The following is an 18,978-nucleotide window of genomic DNA, read 5'->3' as shown; positions in this document are numbered from 1 at the left end:
AACAGAAGAATGAGAAAAGAACCATTCCGTGTCCTCACCTCTCAGACATGCCCGTCTTGACGCTGCCGGTGCGTCCCAGTGCGGACAGGGTGTCCTCCCTGTGGGTCCCGTGGCCGGCACCTCCTCCGACGCTGCCCAGACTCATGTCGATGGACTCGCTGCTGGTGTGCATGCTGCTGACGGAGGGGTAGCCCATGCTGCCCGCCCCGCCGTGTCCGCCCAGCGTGCTCTCCCTGCTCTGGGCGGAGGAGCTGCTGAAGGTGGTGCCCCAGGTCAGGCTGTTGGAGGGGCCGGTGGAGGAGTAGACTGAGCCGGGGCTGGAGGCCTGTGGGCGGAGAGGATGAGGTTATATATAAATATCCTTTATTCCACCAGGTAAAAGTCTCATTGAGATTCAAATCTCTTTTATAGGAGAGATGTGTATATGTAAACCTCGCAACAACAATAACGCTATTATCGCTACGCTAGAGCTAATTTCTTGATCCTTTAAAATCAACTTAAATTCCAGCAGAGGGAGCAGCACATATAAAAGCATTTATGGGAAATTCTGTTCGAACTCTGGGGACCAACATGTGTAGAATATTGTGAGAGTGCAGGTCACATGTATGTGCACATGTATGTACGCATGTATGTACACATGTATGTGCACATGTATGTATACAGGTAAGGACAAACCAACATAAGCAGCCACTGGGAAAGTCTGCAGACACACAGAGACGTAAGGTTTGCAGCATCATGCAACTTTGTTGTTCTCAAAATCGATTGTGAAGCTCAAATCTTAAATGGTCTGAATTTATTTGCTGCTTTTCTTTTCTTGCTGACGACTCAAAGCACTTTACATTCAAACACCTCATCTCTTAAAAGTAAGAAGATTCTGCTCAGTGTTATATTTTGAACTGTTGATCAAACCAAACAAAGAGCGTAAAGATTTCACTTTGGGTTCTGTGAAATTATAAATGTCCTTTTCCTTCCTTCCATTTTCTGTCTTTCAGAGGAACCAGTGACTAATCAAAAAAACCATTGATTGACTCATCAGTCATTCTTTTGTTTGAGGTTTGATTTGCTTTAAATAACAGATTGTTCACATTTTTAAAACTCATGCGTAAAGTTTGCAAACACACAGACAACAATGACCTCTTTGTCACTTTATGATTCACAACGGATAAAACCTCGGGAATCATGTGAGAACTTGACGGAGGGTTCGTGACTGAACCTGCTCACACTCTCTACTCTGTCTACACTTACTTCCACTAAACTAAACTAACCAGTGCATTAGGATGAGTCAGGTAAGAAGAGAAGCATCCCCGTGTCCCCGCTAACGCTCGACAAACATCCTGAAACATACAAACTGTTCTGACTCATCCCTGAGCTCAGAGGCACCTTTGTGATCCTCAAACCAAACATCACCTGACGGTTTTACAGCTGCGACAGCTGATCACAAACTGAAGAGCGGCTCTAAAGATCACTGCTCTATTATAGTAAATGAGGAAGTGATGACTTCAGTTATTACGGTTCCTCCTTTTAATGTGTTTAGAATTCACAGTCTGAACCACAAATGTTAACATCACGGTGAAATGAAATAACCAAAGTCAGCAGGGTTCATCCTCTGGGGACCACAAAGTGTCCGACACTGTTAAAAATAACTAAAACGTGACCCCCAAAATAAACTTCTCCTTCTTTTCGTGGTAAGTAATGTGGTGGTGGGTCGCTGGAGAATGTGCGTAGCTAAAAATAACAGCGTCCGAAAATAAATGAGCTCCTGCTCCAGTGACGCATTTGTAAAAATAAACTTTAATGCAACTTCAGCGATTTGAGAATGAAGGTAGAGTCAAAGATTTGTGAATCTAAAAGAAAGAGAACAACCTTTATTCTTTGTGCTTTCGTGTTTCCTCGGCCAATAACAGATCAATGTGATGATTTAAACATCATGTTCTGAAATGTACACTGTTTATAAAGATGGATGATCGCCTCCTCTTTGCCTCCTCCATGTTAGTTTGGCCCAAAAGTCAACTTAACTCAACATGTACAGTATGAAGTGAGCACTCCCAGTTCCCGCTCACCTGCTCGCTGCCCAGCGTCCCCATCCCGGATCCCAGCGCCCTGCCTCCGAACAGGGGGCTGCTGGTCTCGCTGTCTGCGCCTCCCAGCCCTCCGTCGGGGGACTCCAGCACCGTGCCCACGTGGTTCATGGTGGCGTGGGGGTTGGAGATAACGGTGGAGTTCTTCATGTTCTCGGCCGTGGTGACCGGAGCCTGTTTACCGGGCTTCCCACCAAACAACCTGTAGCAAATGAGAGAAGAGCAGGTTTAAAGGTGTCATCTCCCATTAGTGACCAGTAGGACTAATTAACAACGTCACAAAAGTCAATTAAATCAATTATTATCATTAAACCAGAAGAAGATCTAAAGCTGAACATTCTGACTCTGTGACCTTCAAGGAGAACGATTGATTTCAGTGTTATAGCTCGTTCGTTTCTGTTTTTTAATTTCTACTTGAAGATGCTTGAAGCTATTTTCTTGAGAATAAGTTGGAATTTTATCCTGAAAATAATAAAGAAAGGTCGGGGGGGTGGGGGGGGGGGGGGATCATTAGGACTCATCCTCCAGGGACGATGAAAATAAATATTCATGGTTGTTCTGCATCAAAGAACTGGACCAATGAAACGTTTTTTTTACTCGACGTGGAACAAGAGAGACGTAGAAAAGGTAGAGTCTCACACACACACACACACACACACAGACACACACACACACACACACACACACACACACACACACACACACACACACACACACACACACAAACTCTCTCTTGGCTCTCTGCTAATCCTGACTCAAAGTGAAATGACAGGCTGTGATGACTGTGGTGGGCGATAATGGCAGCACAAGGCCTCTTTGAAGAGTTATCACTCCCTCACATTAATGAGGGCGCTGAGGTAAGACTCCCGTTACCCTGCACCCCCCCCCCCACCCCCCCCCCCCCCCCCCCCCCCCACCCCCACACCGCTAACGCTCAGGCTTGGCAGCTGATCAGCCCAGCTCAAGGCCCTGCATTCACAATGGCCCCATTTAACCTCACCGAGTGTGTGTATGTGTGTGTGTGTAACAAGCCCACACGTGTGATCCTTACTCATCGCTACTTATTATTTACAGTGACTGCGTGATTACTGTGTTTTAGAACGGTCCTCTGTGTGTGTGTATGTGTGTGTGTGTGTGTGTGTGTGTGTGTGTTGCATGTGGGTAGAGTCAAGCCCGTACAGGAGAGCCCCCCACTTAGTGTGGCTCATCAGTTGGTCGTCACTGTGTCTGCAGGCTTACTGACGACATCAACAATGTTCTGTAAGAGTGTGTGTTTGTTTCCGTTTGTGTGTGTGTGTGTGCGTGTGTGTGTGTGTGTGTGTGTGTGCGTGTGCGTGTGCGTGCCCACCTGCGAAGCGTGGGTGAGGAAACCTGCTGTCTCCCAGTCAGAGGAACAGTCGCTGCTCCTCCCCCCTGCATCACGACCCCGCTCCTCAGGTTGTCGATGTCCGAGACTCCCTTCTCCCGGTCCGTCTGATTGGCCAGGAGGCCCCCCGCGCCGTTGGCCTTGGCGAGGCTGATGGAGTTTTTACCGTGGGACGTGACGGAGAGCACGGCGGCCTCGATGCTGCTGGTGGAGGAGCGGTTTCCGTTGCGGGCGGCGGCCCCTGAGCGGCTGGGCCTCGGCAGGCTGCGGTACTGCAGCGTGGAGCGGGCAGTCATGGAAAGGAAGCCATCGTCGTGGTGACCCAGGGCCCCCCCGCCGTCCTGCCCGCTGGCTTTCAGGCCTCCTGCTAGTGAGCGCGCCCCAGATTTGGGCATCTTCCCCAGGGTGGCTGAACCACTGGTGATGGTGGCACCGCTGGCTGTAACCATGGTTACCATCCCATGGCCCTGCTTCTTGAAGCCGAAGGTGCTGGTCGGGGTGCGTGAGGTGAGCGTGTGTGTCTGCGAGTGTGGGTCTGAGACGGTGTGTGTGAGGACGTTCGTTGTAGACGCGCGGCTGCCGGAGATGGAATGTTTCTTCGCCTCGTCGCCGCTGCTGCGTCCTGCGTCCGAGGGCGAGCGGTGGAGGCCGTTAGCACGAGGGGAGACGCGTCCTTTCTCCGACACCTTGACGTCATCCGTCTTACCTGGAGGACACAGAAGGAGACATCAGGACAGTGTGTGGGACTATTTCACACTCAGGTCACAAGGAGCATTGTTTGGTTTAAGCATCACATATTTTAGAGTAAAGCCTCATTAAAGATCCAGACCTTAAGTAGCTTTTATTCACATTTTAACCTGAATGTTATATAATATATTATATTTGGTTAATTCAGGTTGTTTTAAAATAAACTTGACTCAAGACTTAGTAACTATCTTTCTTATTCTTTAAGATGTTTTAAGACTTTAAGTTAATAATAATAATAACAAATGCTCAAAGACACTTTACGTAGGTTAACAGAGGAAGCAAGTAAAAGCAAATAGCTAAAAATATAAAATACACATAATCCCACATTACGATATATAAAAATTGTAAAAAGTTGTAGTAGTATGTCTAATAACTTAGCAATGTTGGGAACTCCATCAACACATTCAGTTGAATACATTGCTGGAAGTTGATTTAAGAAAGTAACAAAGAATAATGAGCAGAAAACAAAACTGTATCGGCAACAGTAAAGAAAAGACTCTTCTGTAGACGTCTGTGTCACCTGAGCTGTGGCCCTTGAGGCCGATGGAGCCCGATGAGCCCGTGCTGCTGGAGCTTTTAGTCCGAGGGGACGTCACCCCGACCTGAGTGCTCATGCCTCTCCTCCAGGAGCCCGTGTGGGACGCAGAGGGGGTCTTCCTCCCCGAGCCGCCCTTGTCGGACTCGTCGGAAATGTCGGAGGGGTTCCTGCGGCTCCACTTGGAGCCCGGCTCCATCCTGACCCCGCTGTCTGACCCCCCGTCTGGCCTCTTCACCTCGTCCCCTGACCAGGCCTGGTGCAGCGCTGTGGAGGCCGAGTGCTTCTCTGCATCCGTCACAGGCTGGGAACACACACACACACACACACACACACACACACACACACACACACACACACACACACACACACACACACACACACACACACACACACACACACACACACACACACACACACACACAGGATGTCAGATTTATTACTGCTGATGAAAGCGTCTTTTATGAGACTTTGCCAAGTGGCTTTAAAAACCACTCCGTTTTATGACCACAGCCATCACGCTGGGTAATCCTACCAGAAATCCTCGCCACCGTCACCTAAGCAATTTGTCGGAAAGCTGTTTGACCACATTACTGTGAGCAGTGAGAATCCTCCTGGTTACGTGAGAGGAGAATTTTCGCTGCCTCTGCGTTTGCTGAGCAGCTCGAAACTCGAGAAGCAAACAACAGGATTTAACTTTTTCCTCCCGAGCTGGTGTTGATAGTGTTTCTTTTACATTTCTAATTGGAAACACTTTCTAAGCATCATGAATAATATTAAAGCAGATATTTAAGATGTATATTTGCAAGAGAGCAGGAATAAAATATGTTTTTTTTCATCTATCAAAATAAAAGAGAAAGCGATCGATGACGTTTCTGCCCTCAGGTCTTGAAGCAGCGTCGTCTCACATCATCTCACCTGATGCCGTCTTCTTCACTTTATTCTTGCTCCAGGATTTTATTTTCCTTTTGCAACTTCAGACAAGTTAATAGTCGTGGTCCCTGCAGCTGATTAGTTTTCAAATTCAGATCAGATCATATGTCCGTGTGTGATATTGTGATACGATTTCTTTTAACTTCTCTGTGAGAATAATACATCTTGTTCACCGAGGCCTTTATTTAACTAACACAGTAAATTACAGTTGTTTAAAGGCTGACGGCCGCTCTGAGGTCCGTTCTGCAGTTGTCAGAGCGACGCTAAAGAACTGCAGCGTGGTCCAGACAGTGTGTTATAACCACAGGACAGAAGAGACGGACTTCATTAACCTGCACCGAGTCAGAGCTGCTGTACCGAGAGAAAGACTCCTTTGTTTTCTCCATCGGCACCTTGACCTCCGCAGCAGTAATGGTCGCACGTCACATGACGACTGGCTCCACATCCGCCACAATATACAGTGTGTGTCTGTCTGTGTGCCGTGCCCAAGTGAGTCAGCTGACAATATTATCGTCTCACCGATCACCTTCCTGAACCGCGGTGGCTCCTAATCAGTGTTTAAAGGTTTGAGGCCTGAGTCAACATCAGCTTTAGCTCCGCAAGTTCACAGCTGTGCCACCCAGACGTGCTCTCGCATTCTTCTCTGGACGCAGAGGAATGCTGGGACACACTGGGTTTGACAAAAAATGAGGTCAAGTCTAGGAATGACCACGTAGATGTGTGAGAGAAGACGTTTAGATTTCCTCCAAAGGCTTTTGTAACGTTGCAAATAATTTGTCTTCTTTCATTTTAAAGTTTTAAACATTCGAAACGTTAAATGTGAAACCAGAAGGCATGCCTCCGATGAGAGTCCCCTTAAATTAAATCAATCTGCACTGAATTCATAGAAACTCAGAGAAATGAGCCAAATTTCTCAAAGTTAAATACAGTGAAAAATAATTGCTGGGGATCTGCCCCTTTGTCCGGATCCATCCCAACATTTAACGGGTTCCTTCCACCAAGTTTTGCATAAATCTGTTTGATAGTTTTTGCAGAATCATGCTGACAGACAAACAAACAGACAGACAGACAGACAGACAGACAGACAGACAGACAGACAGACAGACAGGGGGGTAATTACAACCTCCCTGGTTTAGGTAATTAACTGTTGACTTGTTGACTCATGCTGCTTTAAAGTGAAACCCATGATTATATTTCCGTTGTGTTAACTTGTATATATCACTGTTGTGAGCGGTGCCAGGATGACAAAGTGAAAAAACCTAAAACACAGATACATGTTTTGAATGTGGAAAACAGCAGAACTCGGACATAAAACAAAACTGACACTGAAAAAGTTGCTGAAATCAAAATCTTTGGTGTTTTAATGGAATACAAACCAACGCCCCACTTGCAGGGACTGAGCTCTGCCCTGTTTACATCACCGAAGCTGCCGGAAACATGCAGCTGTGCTCGTGAGCGTCTAATAACTGACAGCAGATTGTGAATCAGCGCTGATTCACTGTTTGCAAACAGAGGGACCTGAACCCTTTGGCACGGCGGTTCTGGTGGAATTTCATCAAATCTGAACGCAGAATGAAATCCGCTTATTGAATCCAAATCCTTTTCAATCTTCAACTTAATCTATTAAGACTCAGCTTCACAAACACAACGATATTAGAAGAAACTAAAACTCAGGTAAATTACATCGTTCTTTTCTGATGAAAAAGGGAAATGAGATACAAACGTTTGATGGGATTAAAGTTTCCATCAGAGATTAATGAATCCAGAGATTTTTGCAGCTTGAAGCCAGATCCAAAAGCTTTATGACAGTAATAAATATTCACTTGTGTGTGTGTGTGTGTGTGTGTGTGTGTGTGTGTGTGTGTGTGTGTGTGTGTGTGTGTGTGTGTGTGTGTGTGTGTGTGTGTGTGTGTGTGTGTGTGTGTGAAGTCGTACCTGTGCGTTGAGGCCCTTGCGCTGTGCCGCCGGCGTGTTGGCGTAGGAGGAGATGGAGGAGCTGGTGTTGATGTCATCTGTGTCAATGTTGTCGCTGATGCCGCTGCTCACTGAACTGCTGTCATCCCAGCTGTACACACACACACACACACAAACACAAACACACAAAGAGGACAGAGACACACACATTAGTTCTCTTTAAACGATGAATCTTACAAAGTGAAGAAGAGGAGAGCGTCTTTGGGACCGTGTTTCCTCAGCAGAGCCTGAGAACAGCAGCGGACTGAGATGCTTCTCGTGTCATAAAGACACAACACCGCTCATCTGAACTCTTCACAGACACTGATTCTTCTTTTCCTGTGTCACAGTCGCAGATCAGCACAGAGGCCATCAAATGTAATTGATTCCCTGCGGTGATGTGACAAATAAAAGATGGAGAAATGGAAATAATAGAAAACAAACACAGCTCTGACTGCCTGGTGATTCTCTTCCTTTATCCCTATGTCTAAACTGACACACACACACACACACACAGGCACACAGGCACACACAGGCTGAATGGGGTTGTCTATCACATGAACAAAGGCTCGATGGAGGGGTGACATCATGGCGTGTTTGTGTGTCTGTGAGTTGTTCAAACAGATCCAGCTGAACACAGCAAACACCCTGGGAGTTGATGCAGAACATTTGTAAATATGTGTGGTTGTGTGTGTGTGTGTGTGCGTGCGTGCGTGCATGCGTACGTGTGTGTGTGCGTGCGTGCATGCGTACGTGTGTGTGGTGTGTGTGTATATCCGCTGGGAGTCTGGGGGGGGGGGGGGGGGGGGGGGGGGGGGGACAGGAAGCCAGTTGGCAAACATAACTTTGAAAGAGGCAGAGGGAGGCTGATGGTGATGCCCAGTGCAGGGTTGGCTGCACCAGACGACAGACACACACACACACACACACACACACACACACACACACACACACACACACACACACACACACTTTCTTGCTTTCTCATCACAACAACCAGTGATGATACAGTTACAGATCATTTTTCATTATTGATGAAGCGGATTAAGTATTTTTTCTTTGCCAACAAACCAATAAACAGTTTGACACAAACATCTGAAGTCAGATGTGAAAGTGTTATTCTGTCATAGAATTCTATAAAAGAGAAGAAAGCAACATCCACACATGTGAGCAGTGGAGACTGTTTGACATTCTGCAAAAAGTAATTAATTAATAGTCAAAATGATGGTGGATTAATTAACCAATCATCTCCTCATCAATTTCACAAACACCATAATCACCAGTGGGTTTGCATACTGATTGAAATCTTTTGTCTCTAGCGCCAAGATGTGACCTAATCTTTTTTGATATTGATGCCAAACAATTTTTTTTCCAGTGTAGTTTGAGCTTCTTTTTTTTATACAAAATCAGTTTGAACAAAATAAACACATTTCCGAGAAATACTGAATATCGTGGTGACACAAGCACCTCAGAGAAGACTCACATGAAATAGTTTTAAAAGTTTCCAAATTTTTTTGTTTAAGCAGCCGAACAAGTATTCACCAGAAACAGAAAAAAAGCAGTGAAGTTCGGCTCCCATTCATCATTCATCTGTCAAACAAAAGAACAAGTCAGTGCGGTGCTGCTCAGCGGCCAACTTGGAAATCCTGAATGTTTCCTACAGCAAACAAACACAGCATCGTAATTATGGCTCAAAAAGAAGCGGAACACAAAAAACAAAGAACGTTCCGTGGCTGAAACCCCGGATTCAGATTACCACCGAAATCTAATCAGCCGCTGGTCGACAGGTTTCCAGCCGAACGCACGTTCTGCTGCTGCTTCGTGGGCAGCCTCGTCTGCGACCTGACAGACGGGGACGGAGGGGAGACGCTCGTCCTCCAGCAGAATAAATCACACAGAGTTTTAAAGCCTCTGAGGAGCTGAGAGGTGCAGGGAGATTAAAGAGTGACCACAACCATCTCGACTCGTCCGTACACACACGGGGGCAAAGTCCCACACGCACGCACACACCCACACGAATGAATACACAAAAGGAAAATAAAGATATGTGGTACATGAAGAAAACAGACACATACAAACCCACAAAGATCTCAACGCTCCCTGATCCCTGGGATAAATCTAAGTCATCATTACTAAGACAAAGTTTCCTTTACGCACTTGTTCACACACACACACACACACACACCCACCCACACAGACACACACACACACACACACACACACACATGCATCTACCTGGTCAGGGTGCCTGGGTTGCCGTGGGAACCAGGGCGCTGCGGGAAAACGCTGAGCTGTACAGAGAGCTTCATGACTCCATGCCGCTGAGAGAGTTCACTCGGCCAAGTATCTCTCCCACTCCCTATCTGTCTGCCTCTCTCTCTCTCTCTCTCTGAGCGTTCCCAGTGTCTCTCTCTCTCTCTCTCTCTCTCTCTCTCTCTCTCCCCCCCGCACCCCTCTCTCCCTCCCTCACCCTGGCAGTCTTCCTAGTTCCAGCTCCTTTGTCACCGGTTGCACTGATGCTTCATCCCTGGGGCCCTGTTGGTCTCTCACTGGACTAACAGAGACTGAGGTGAGGGGGGGAGAAGGAAGGACCTGCCCTGGTGCTGGTAACATGAGCCTCCCCCGGGACTGTTAACCACTTCACTGCCGCAGCCTCGCCTCTAATGGAGCGCACACTGAAAACGCACACACTGAGACGCACACAAACACAAGCTGAGCCCCAAGTAAGCCGCCTCGGCCTCGGAAGAATCAAACGGCAACGCGAGTCAAAGCCACACGATCACAGACAGAACCCGGTGGACAATCCTCACGCCAGTGCTGCCGCTGCACCGTGTGTTTCCCAGCGATGGTTTGTGTCTGTGTGCAGGACTACAATTTCCCAGACAGATCCACCCTGACTAGCTGACAGGCCAGTGCTAATTAGAGATCAGGCCCAGCAGCGTGGCCCAGCCCACGGCCTCCCGCTGGCAGAGCAACCCGCCGGCTCACAACCGCCGAGCCCTTTATGGACAAATCACAGGAGACGGAGACATGGACCGCGGGCTGCCCCCGGGAGGAAGCGGTGCCAAAGGCAGGCCGACGCAGACTAGTGGATCATGACACTGAGGAAAAGAGGTAGAGCTCCTTGTGCTTCCTCTTAAAGGGTCAGTCCACCCAAATCACAAAAAACACGTATCCTCACTTACCTCTAACACTATCTGGCCACAAGAGAGTTCACCTCCACAATGCACTGGAGGTGAAGGAGATTTCTAAACCATCAGGAGTGCGTGGTACCTCACTCTCTGCAGAGAGGACGGTCAAAGAGGAGAAGTGACCCAAATCAAGACATTCCAGAGAGGAACCTCTCGCCGAGGCACTTTTCCCAGAGGGGTCAGAGATCAGAGGCCAAACCTCCAAACTTTCCTTAAAGAGAGGAGCACAGTGGGGGGGGGGGGGGGGGGGGGGGACCAGTGGAAGGAAAAGAGCTGCAGCCAATAAGAGTGTGTGGTAGTGTCCTGAGAAAGAGGCCGTGGTTGTGTTTGTTTAACTTCTCTTGTGTGCGTCCCCGGGGACTGTGGTCTCTCTCTCTCTCTCTCTCTCTCTCTCTCTCTCTCTCTCTCTCTCTCTCTCTCTCTCTCTCTCTCTCCCTCTCTCTCTCTGCAGTACTGTCACTCCCCGTCTGTCTCTGGCACATGCTCGCAGGCACCGCGCCGCAGAATTATACACACAGACATGCGGCCATAACAGAGCCATGAAGCAGAAGTAAGGGGATTTCCTGTGTTCGGTGGGGGGGGGGCGGCGACTACTGGTCCTCGCACCACGTCTGGATCATATAACCCCAAACCCTGTGTCTCTGTCCACACAGACAGACAGACAGACAGACAGACAGACAGACGGGACCACTAACCGTCCTCAGGGCAGATGTGGGTGTGGGAGCAGCGTGGACGAGTTGACAGGTGAGGTCTGTGTGTTTTCTACACAACATCAGAACAGAGGAACCAGTGTTGTGTCCTAATCCCAAACAGACACTCACCAAAACCCTCTCGTCCTATCAGGAAGAAACGTGGTTTGCATGAAGGCACAACATGAAAAACAAGTCTCTCCTCCTCGTGGAGCTCGGCTCAGTAAGACACGATGGTTTGTCAGGATTCACAAGGTTTGAAATGTTTAATGTTTTATGTCTAAAGAAGCCAAACATCTTAATTTCAAAGCTTCTCTAAACACAAAGAGCTGCACGGGAACTTTCCCCCTGAATGAAATCAAGTCTAAAATTAGGTTTTGAATTGAATCATGAAACTATTTGATCAAACAATAGTCCAACAAGAATCTGAGCAGACATGTGATGATGATCACTGTTCTGATCCTCTGCAGACACACGTCAGGCTCGATGTGCAGTCAAAGTATTGTGTTGTTTAACTTTCAATAGGAATTATAACAAATCAAATGCGCCTCACAAACCCTGCGGGTAACAGAAACAGAGAGAAAGTCTGTTTCTGTGTCTTAAAAATTAAATGCTCAAGTGTTCAGATTGGCACAAAATTCAAAACAGAAAAATGCAAAAAAAAATCGATGACACAACAAAGGAAATACAACAGCTGGTTGTTTCTCTAGGTGCTGGAACGTTTCTCTGTCAGGTTCAAACAAAGTTTTCTCACGTCAGCGTCTTTTCATGCAGCTGCTCTTTGCCTCAGGGTTCAGAAAAAATTAGTGTCATTATAGAGATTAAGTTCTTGGCTGCTGAAGTTTGACACCATTACCTGCACTGGAACATGCCAAGCTTTTGATATTAAAGAAATAAGAAAATGTTGCACTATACAGAAGCTGTTATTGCTATTTTTTTTGAAAAATATAGCTGTAGTCAGGACGGAATGGGCACAGGCAGCATGAGGGTGACGGAGGCACAGACGGGGCCGTTGGGACGGGGCCCGGCACATTCCGGGACGGAGCTCAGGAGCCCTGTGGTACGAAAATGACACAGCTGTCCCTGCTGTGACGAGAAGTGACTGAAGTGAACTGGACAACACTCATTTAGGAATGTCTCTCTCTCTCTCTCTCTCTCTCTCTCTCTCTCTCTCTCTCTCTCTCTGTCTCTCTGCTGTCTCTGCTGTCTCTCTCCCGTGTCTTCTCTCATTGTCTCCTGTCTGGGGGGAACACACTTGCTATCCGCACTCTGTGAATTTATCAAAGCATTTCGATCCCTCTGGCTCTTTTCTCTCTCTCTCTCTCTCCCTCTCCCTCCCTCTCTCTCGCTCTGTGTGTGTGTGTGTGTTTGATGTGTAAACACACACTCCCTCAGACTCGACCGACTGACCCGGATATGTGGTGAAAACACACAATCCTTCGCCCACGTGACACACACACACGCACATCACAGAGCACAGGCGCACATCTCCTCCGAGCCGCATCCAGAAAACTAAAAAATTTAAATCGCTGCCGGGGACAAATGTGGAATTTGCCATGTGAGTGCAGACACGCTGCTTAAGCACACACGACATACAAGCCGGGGTATTGTCACCTCGATGCCGGAATGAAGCTGAGGTGGCAACTGCCTCTAAACCTGTGGGTTCACGGGGCCAAATATCGAAAAACACAACTTAAATACATGTTTTGACCAGAATCTGTTGTGTTTCATGCTCATCTGGTTTGAAAGCTTCTTTTAAAAAAGTCTCCAGATGCCAAACGATGATCCACTTAAAGGAAATAAAATATTTGATTCAAGCCAAGTGGAGGATTCTTCCTCCACTTTGATGTGTTTTTTTTCTAAAGATGCTCTCAGTTGCTTTCCCACATGAACTTAATATTTTGTCTCACATAAATAAAAGTTTTAAACTCAAGATGTAAAAACAGCCAGTGATCAAACGTATGGAAATATCTAAAATATCAATAAATTACCATTTCCTTTGGGTATGGAAACAATAAATGACTACACATGTATTGGTAACAGTCTAAGAATTGACTTATTGAACTTTCTGACTCCGAACACAGTTCAAACCCACACAACCTTTCTAAAGATACCAAATATGTCGGAATCCACTTAAATCCATAATATCTTAATGATACTGTAAGTGTGGAAAATGAAGATTGAAGCTAAATAAAAAAGGAAAACATTATATTAATGGGTTATATGAATAATAACTGAACAAAACAATCATTTCCTCACGTGAATGATACCAATTCATGCTAACAGGATGAAATCTTGAAACAAGATGTTGTTTTGCAGCCTGTTTCAAGTGTCATGAAACGTCTGGCACGCAGACTTCTGTCCCCGAGCTTTTTCCTGCAGCTCAAATGGCGAAACGTGGATAATCAGCATTATCCAGTTACTTGAAAAGCTGCAACCTGCACGAACCTGCTGACGTCCCACCCGCCCCCAAAACCCTCACGTCAGGGCAGGCAGGGAGGATTCAAACTTACCCTGTGCCGAGAGCCTTCATAAATCACTCACAGTGGATGAGTTAAAGTCCCACATGTCCTGCTCCTGTGCTCTGCTTTCTCCAGAGACAGTTTCAGATCGCAGACTGGACCAGGGACACCGGACAGAACCTCAGATCTCGGGTTCCCCTTCAAACCCTGTCGTCCATGTTCTTTCTCTCTTTGGCATATTGCTGCATCTCACTGCTTTCATGACAAAAACCCTTTTCTACCTGCGAGAGTCCCACCCTCTTTAGAGTGTGTGTGTGTGTGTGTGTGTGTGTGTGTGTGTGTGTGTGTGTGTGTGTGTGTGTGTGTGTGTGTGTGTGTGTGTGTGTGTGAGGCAGGTGTGCTTGTTAGACGCCCTGAGGGAGGGGTTAATGGTCTGCTGATACGGTATCCATGGCGACGGAAACATCAGTTCTCTCAGGACTGTCTGTCTTATAGTCTCCGTCTCCTTCTCTCTCTTCGTATCACAGACCTCTTGTTAATTTAACCGTCTCCGTTCGTCTCCGTGTGAATCAAGACCCTCCTCCCACATGCAAGTGGGCAGCCGGCCTGCTCTGTGTGTGGTACACTGCAAAAACAACATCTCCATCCTTACCCACACATGCTTTTTGCCTCTGAGCTCTGAAACTGTTGAAACCACATCTGTCGGCGCAGTAAGATTATCCCTGACTTGTTCACATGCAAACCAATGATGTTTTAAACGAAGTATAAATTGTCAGTGTCTCCTGGAACAACAACAGAGAAAGGGTTTGTGCATAATTTACATGAGTAAATAGTTATTGGAAAAAGGGAAGTTTGGTAACTGTCAGTTGAGCCGTTTTCAGACATGACCTGCGGGTAAAAGTCTGGATAACTGGTGATGGAGTTTACTGAGAGTTTACTGAGAGTTTACTGAGAGTTTACTGAGAGTTTACTGAGAGTTTGCCTTCACAGATGCACAACACAGCTGGACAGACGCGTTCACAACAGCATCAAATCCTCATATTACTCAGGCACATAGTTTACTTTAAGATGAACGCTCGCTCACAGAAAATCATGGTTGATTTGTATCGGAAACAGGTTTAAATGATTCACTTTTTTAAGGAGGAAATATGAACAAAATGAGTAAAGATGGATATTTCTGCAGTGTAGGTGGAGGAGCTGTGCAGCAGCTGGAGTATGTGGGTGTGTAGGAGCATCATTAACTCTGGCCTTTCAGCCTACATGGAATAACCACAGATTGTGGGTCAGACTGACACACACACACACAGGCACACGCACACACGCACACACACACACACACACACACACACACACACACACACACACACACACACACACACACACACACACACACACACACACACACACACACACACACGCTGTGTTGACTCAGTAGAAAGCTGCTTTCAGCTAGAACATGGCTGGGAGGCATCTGCAGGGTTCAGTATTAAAGGGCAGTCGGAGGCTGTGAGAGTCCAGACTTCTATGGAAAAAGCATTTCTTCGACTTCTCCTCTGGGCGAATATGTAGATAAATATATATACAAAACATTTCCTTTCTTAACAAGAACAAAGCTATCAGCAGACTGCGTCAGTCATGACCCAAAGACCTCACTGCAGTCTTTCATTTATAATGAACCACAGCAAATCTTAAGCCATATAACTTAAGAGAATCCTTTCCTCTTTGACCTGTGAATGCACATGATTTACTGAAGCTCTCATAATACAAATGGTGTTAGGTTATCATGGTCCGTTACCGTCATGCTTTGGTTCACAAACGCATTAAACGTGTTTAATTAAAGTGACTTATTTGATTTATTTCTTAATTTCTTAATACATTTACTGTGCTGGAGTTACAGAGAGAGAGACAGACGGAGAGACAGACAGACGGAGAGACAGACAGACGGAGAGACAGACAGACTGAGAGACAGACGGAGAGACAGACTGACAGACGGACAGACGGACAGACGGAGAGACAGGTGGAGTGCCAGGTGTTGCTGGTAGCTGAGGAGTTGATGAAGGAGGGTGAACCTCTCTCTTTCTCCCTCAGGCCAACAGGGAGTCTGCTCAAGTCCTGACACAAGAGATAACATGTTGGAACCAGGGGCATGTGTGTGTGTGTGTGTGTGTGTGTGTGTGTGTGTGTGTGTGTGTGTGTGTGTGTGTGTGTGTGTGTGTGTGTGTGTGTGTGTGTGTGTGTGTGTGTGTGTGTGTGAGAGAGAGAGAGCAGTATATTATGTTCTCAACAACTTCTTTTCTATATTACAGGTGGGATTAAAAAGGTCCTGAGAGAGGAGATGCTTGTAAACCACACCCACACACACACACACACAAACACACACACACACACACACACACACACACACACACACACACACACACACACACACACACACACACACACACACACACACACACACACACTCACACACACACACACACACACCTTTCAGAACAAAGAGCAACCCAAACATCTGTTGTACTTACACATCAGTCTCTACTTCAGTCTCCACACGATGAGGGCAGACATAATAATCTTCATCATAATAATATAAACATTTAATAAAAAAAGGGGCTTTTAGTTTGAAGTAATTTCAAAGTCTCACCTGTCACTGTCTGTACCAGTTAAAGGAAGTTACTAAAGGTTACTTCCTGTACTTCCTATTCGCACAGAAGATAAAACACGATGAGCAGAGGGAGGTTTGAGAAACAGACCCGTGAGTCAATCAGATTCCAAACGACTGCACAATAGTTTATAATATAAAAGAGGAGATTTCACAGCCCTGGTAAATTACACAATTCCCTCAGGAGAGTGACCTATCAGGAATGTGGGCCCGGATGTGTCTGATTGGCTCATACAGTGAGTCACAAGAGGACGTCACATTGCGTCGAGAAGTTAAAAATCACATTGCGTAAGTTCTTTTACTTTCCAAAGTTGAGTTAAAGCAGAAGGTTTGGGTCCAAACGCACAACAACAGAAACTTAAAAAACAATTCAACATACTTGGTAGAACGTGATTTTAGTGGAGGAAGCATCACGTTGTCAACTTTCACCTGATTAAGACATTTAATTTATCACTACTTATTATTGGCTTATTGTCAAACCTTTAATTTGAAACCCAATTTTCATCTGGACGGACAGAAACTGAACCTTTTGAAAACTATAACCCAACATTATCTCCCGCTCAGTCGTGACTCCACCATCAGATGTGAATGCAAAGTGTCCCACGTCCTCGTTTGTCCAAACACAGACGTCCCTCCGTCTCACTTTCTGCCATCGCTGCCCCTTGTCTGTGTTATTTTCAGCAACTAAGCCCATGCAAACCTGTGGGGTCGTGTTAATTACAGGTGTTTTAAGGATGGGGATCATTCCTGATATGTCCCTTTTGTTCTAAAACGCCCTTTTAAACTGAAAATAACATTTAATGTGGACGTAGTTAATCAAGTTTTCACATCAGCTCAGAGAGAGCGAGGGATTCAGTCGCAGCTTCGCACGTCAATCAAGCAAAATTAAAACTTTGGGGTTTTCTTTAAAACAATGCAAATACTACATGTTATTGTTCAGACACCGGCGACAACATCCTTCACAAGACCCGTCCCAGAAAAGTCTGAAACAGCAGAATCCTTTAACCGGCCTGTAACCTCATTATACTGATTTATATCCCTTTTCTCCTCGTGTGACAGAAACAGTCATCAGGCTCAAACTGAGAGATTTATGTGTCGCTCCCTCTCCCCTCTCCTCTTTGTGTCACGCCCTCATTTGGAAAAGAGAAATGATATCTCCAACGCCTGAGCGAGGAGGGGAGGGGCTTCGGCTCCTCCGACACGCACAGCTACAGCGGTTTCACGCCACAAAGACGTTTTTCTTTGTTCGCTCGAACAAAGAGAATTCAAATCGCAAGACGGGCCATTATAGATTGCTTCCTCTTTCTCCTGCCTCGGAGATAAATGACAGGGATAAAGCGTGCTCACACACACACACACACACACACACACACACACACACACACACACACACACACACACACACACACACACACACACACTGACACACACTGACACACATGCACACACAGTTTCTAGCCCTGCAGGTCCTGCTCTTCTGCTGCTTTACATACAGTTGACAGTTTGTAAAAGCTGCTTTTTGCATTTCTAACAGTCACCTTCTCACCTTGTGATATGATATAAACCTTCAGTGGCTTCCTGTTTCCCTGATAAGCCGCTCGGCTACACTGTTATTTCCCAGCTACGTCTTTTCCCCTCCTCATTAGCGCGGCGCTGAACTGATCCGGAGGCTTTTAGCGTGAAGACTTAAAGGTTGTCGGTAAAGCTGCCGGACCTTTTGAAGCTCGCGACCTCCTCGTCCAGGGGTCACGAGGGTTTTGCCCCATTGCCGCGGCGACACCCAACACCCCCCCCCCACCTCCACTTCCTCAGCGGCTACATCTTAAAAGCAGAGGACATAAAAGAGGCATTTAAACTTTAGCAGGTTTGTAGAACACACACCCAGAGAGCAAACACAGACTGCACACACCTCTGAGGAAAAGATCTGCAGCTCCGACGCTCGTGATGGAAATATGGGGAAAGGTGTTCACCCTCCTCCACCTGCACAAACTGCACCATCAAGCCGCCTGCTCGTGTAGTAAATTAGCCTCATCTTTTACAACAGAGAACCACTCGACCCCCTTGTACCCTCCAGCTCCTCTACTTTGGGTTTATTATGTTAATGCATTTCATCTGCTGCTTCCCCAGCTCTCCTAATTAATCCCAAATCCAAAAGCAGTAGGAGCACATTTTACCAGGCGGGCTTCAGGAGGTGTGTTTGGGCGGAGGGGGGAGTCACCTCTGCTTTTTCAAACCCCCCCGCCCCCCTCTCTAATCTTATGAAGACGATAACAAAGCTGTGCGAACATCAAGAAGGAAGAAATGAGAAGTTTGCGGAGAACCCGCCTGGTCGTACAATTAAACCTCACAGAGGAACATGAAA

General features: G+C 46.6%; 1 protein-coding gene across 11 annotated transcripts in view; it reads right to left on the bottom strand.

Moving 5' to 3' along the window:
* nav2a (neuron navigator 2a) overlaps window positions 1-18,978 on the bottom strand; it is a 198,131-nt gene that overhangs the window by 19,898 nt on the left and 159,255 nt on the right. For 10 of the 11 annotated variants that reach the window (XM_034615021.1, XM_034614978.1, XM_034614986.1 and 7 more), the window contains 5 exons: window positions 7,595-7,724; window positions 4,712-5,030; window positions 3,427-4,150; window positions 2,061-2,280; window positions 39-325 (listed from right to left, as the gene is read on the bottom strand). In XM_034615021.1, coding sequence (XP_034470912.1) covers window positions 39-325; window positions 2,061-2,280; window positions 3,427-4,150; window positions 4,712-5,030; window positions 7,595-7,724 — 1,680 coding nt within the window. Of the gene's footprint in view, window positions 1-38; window positions 326-2,060; window positions 2,281-3,426; window positions 4,151-4,711; window positions 5,031-7,594; window positions 7,725-9,847; window positions 10,040-18,978 lie in introns of those variants that run through there. The other variant, XM_034615058.1, reaches the window with a different exon arrangement.

Source organism: Hippoglossus hippoglossus, chromosome 3 (genome assembly GCF_009819705.1).
Source record: "Hippoglossus hippoglossus isolate fHipHip1 chromosome 3, fHipHip1.pri, whole genome shotgun sequence".
In the NCBI taxonomy this organism is placed as follows: domain Eukaryota; kingdom Metazoa; phylum Chordata; class Actinopteri; order Pleuronectiformes; family Pleuronectidae; genus Hippoglossus; species Hippoglossus hippoglossus.
This window is presented reverse-complemented; position numbering and strand designations above follow the sequence as displayed.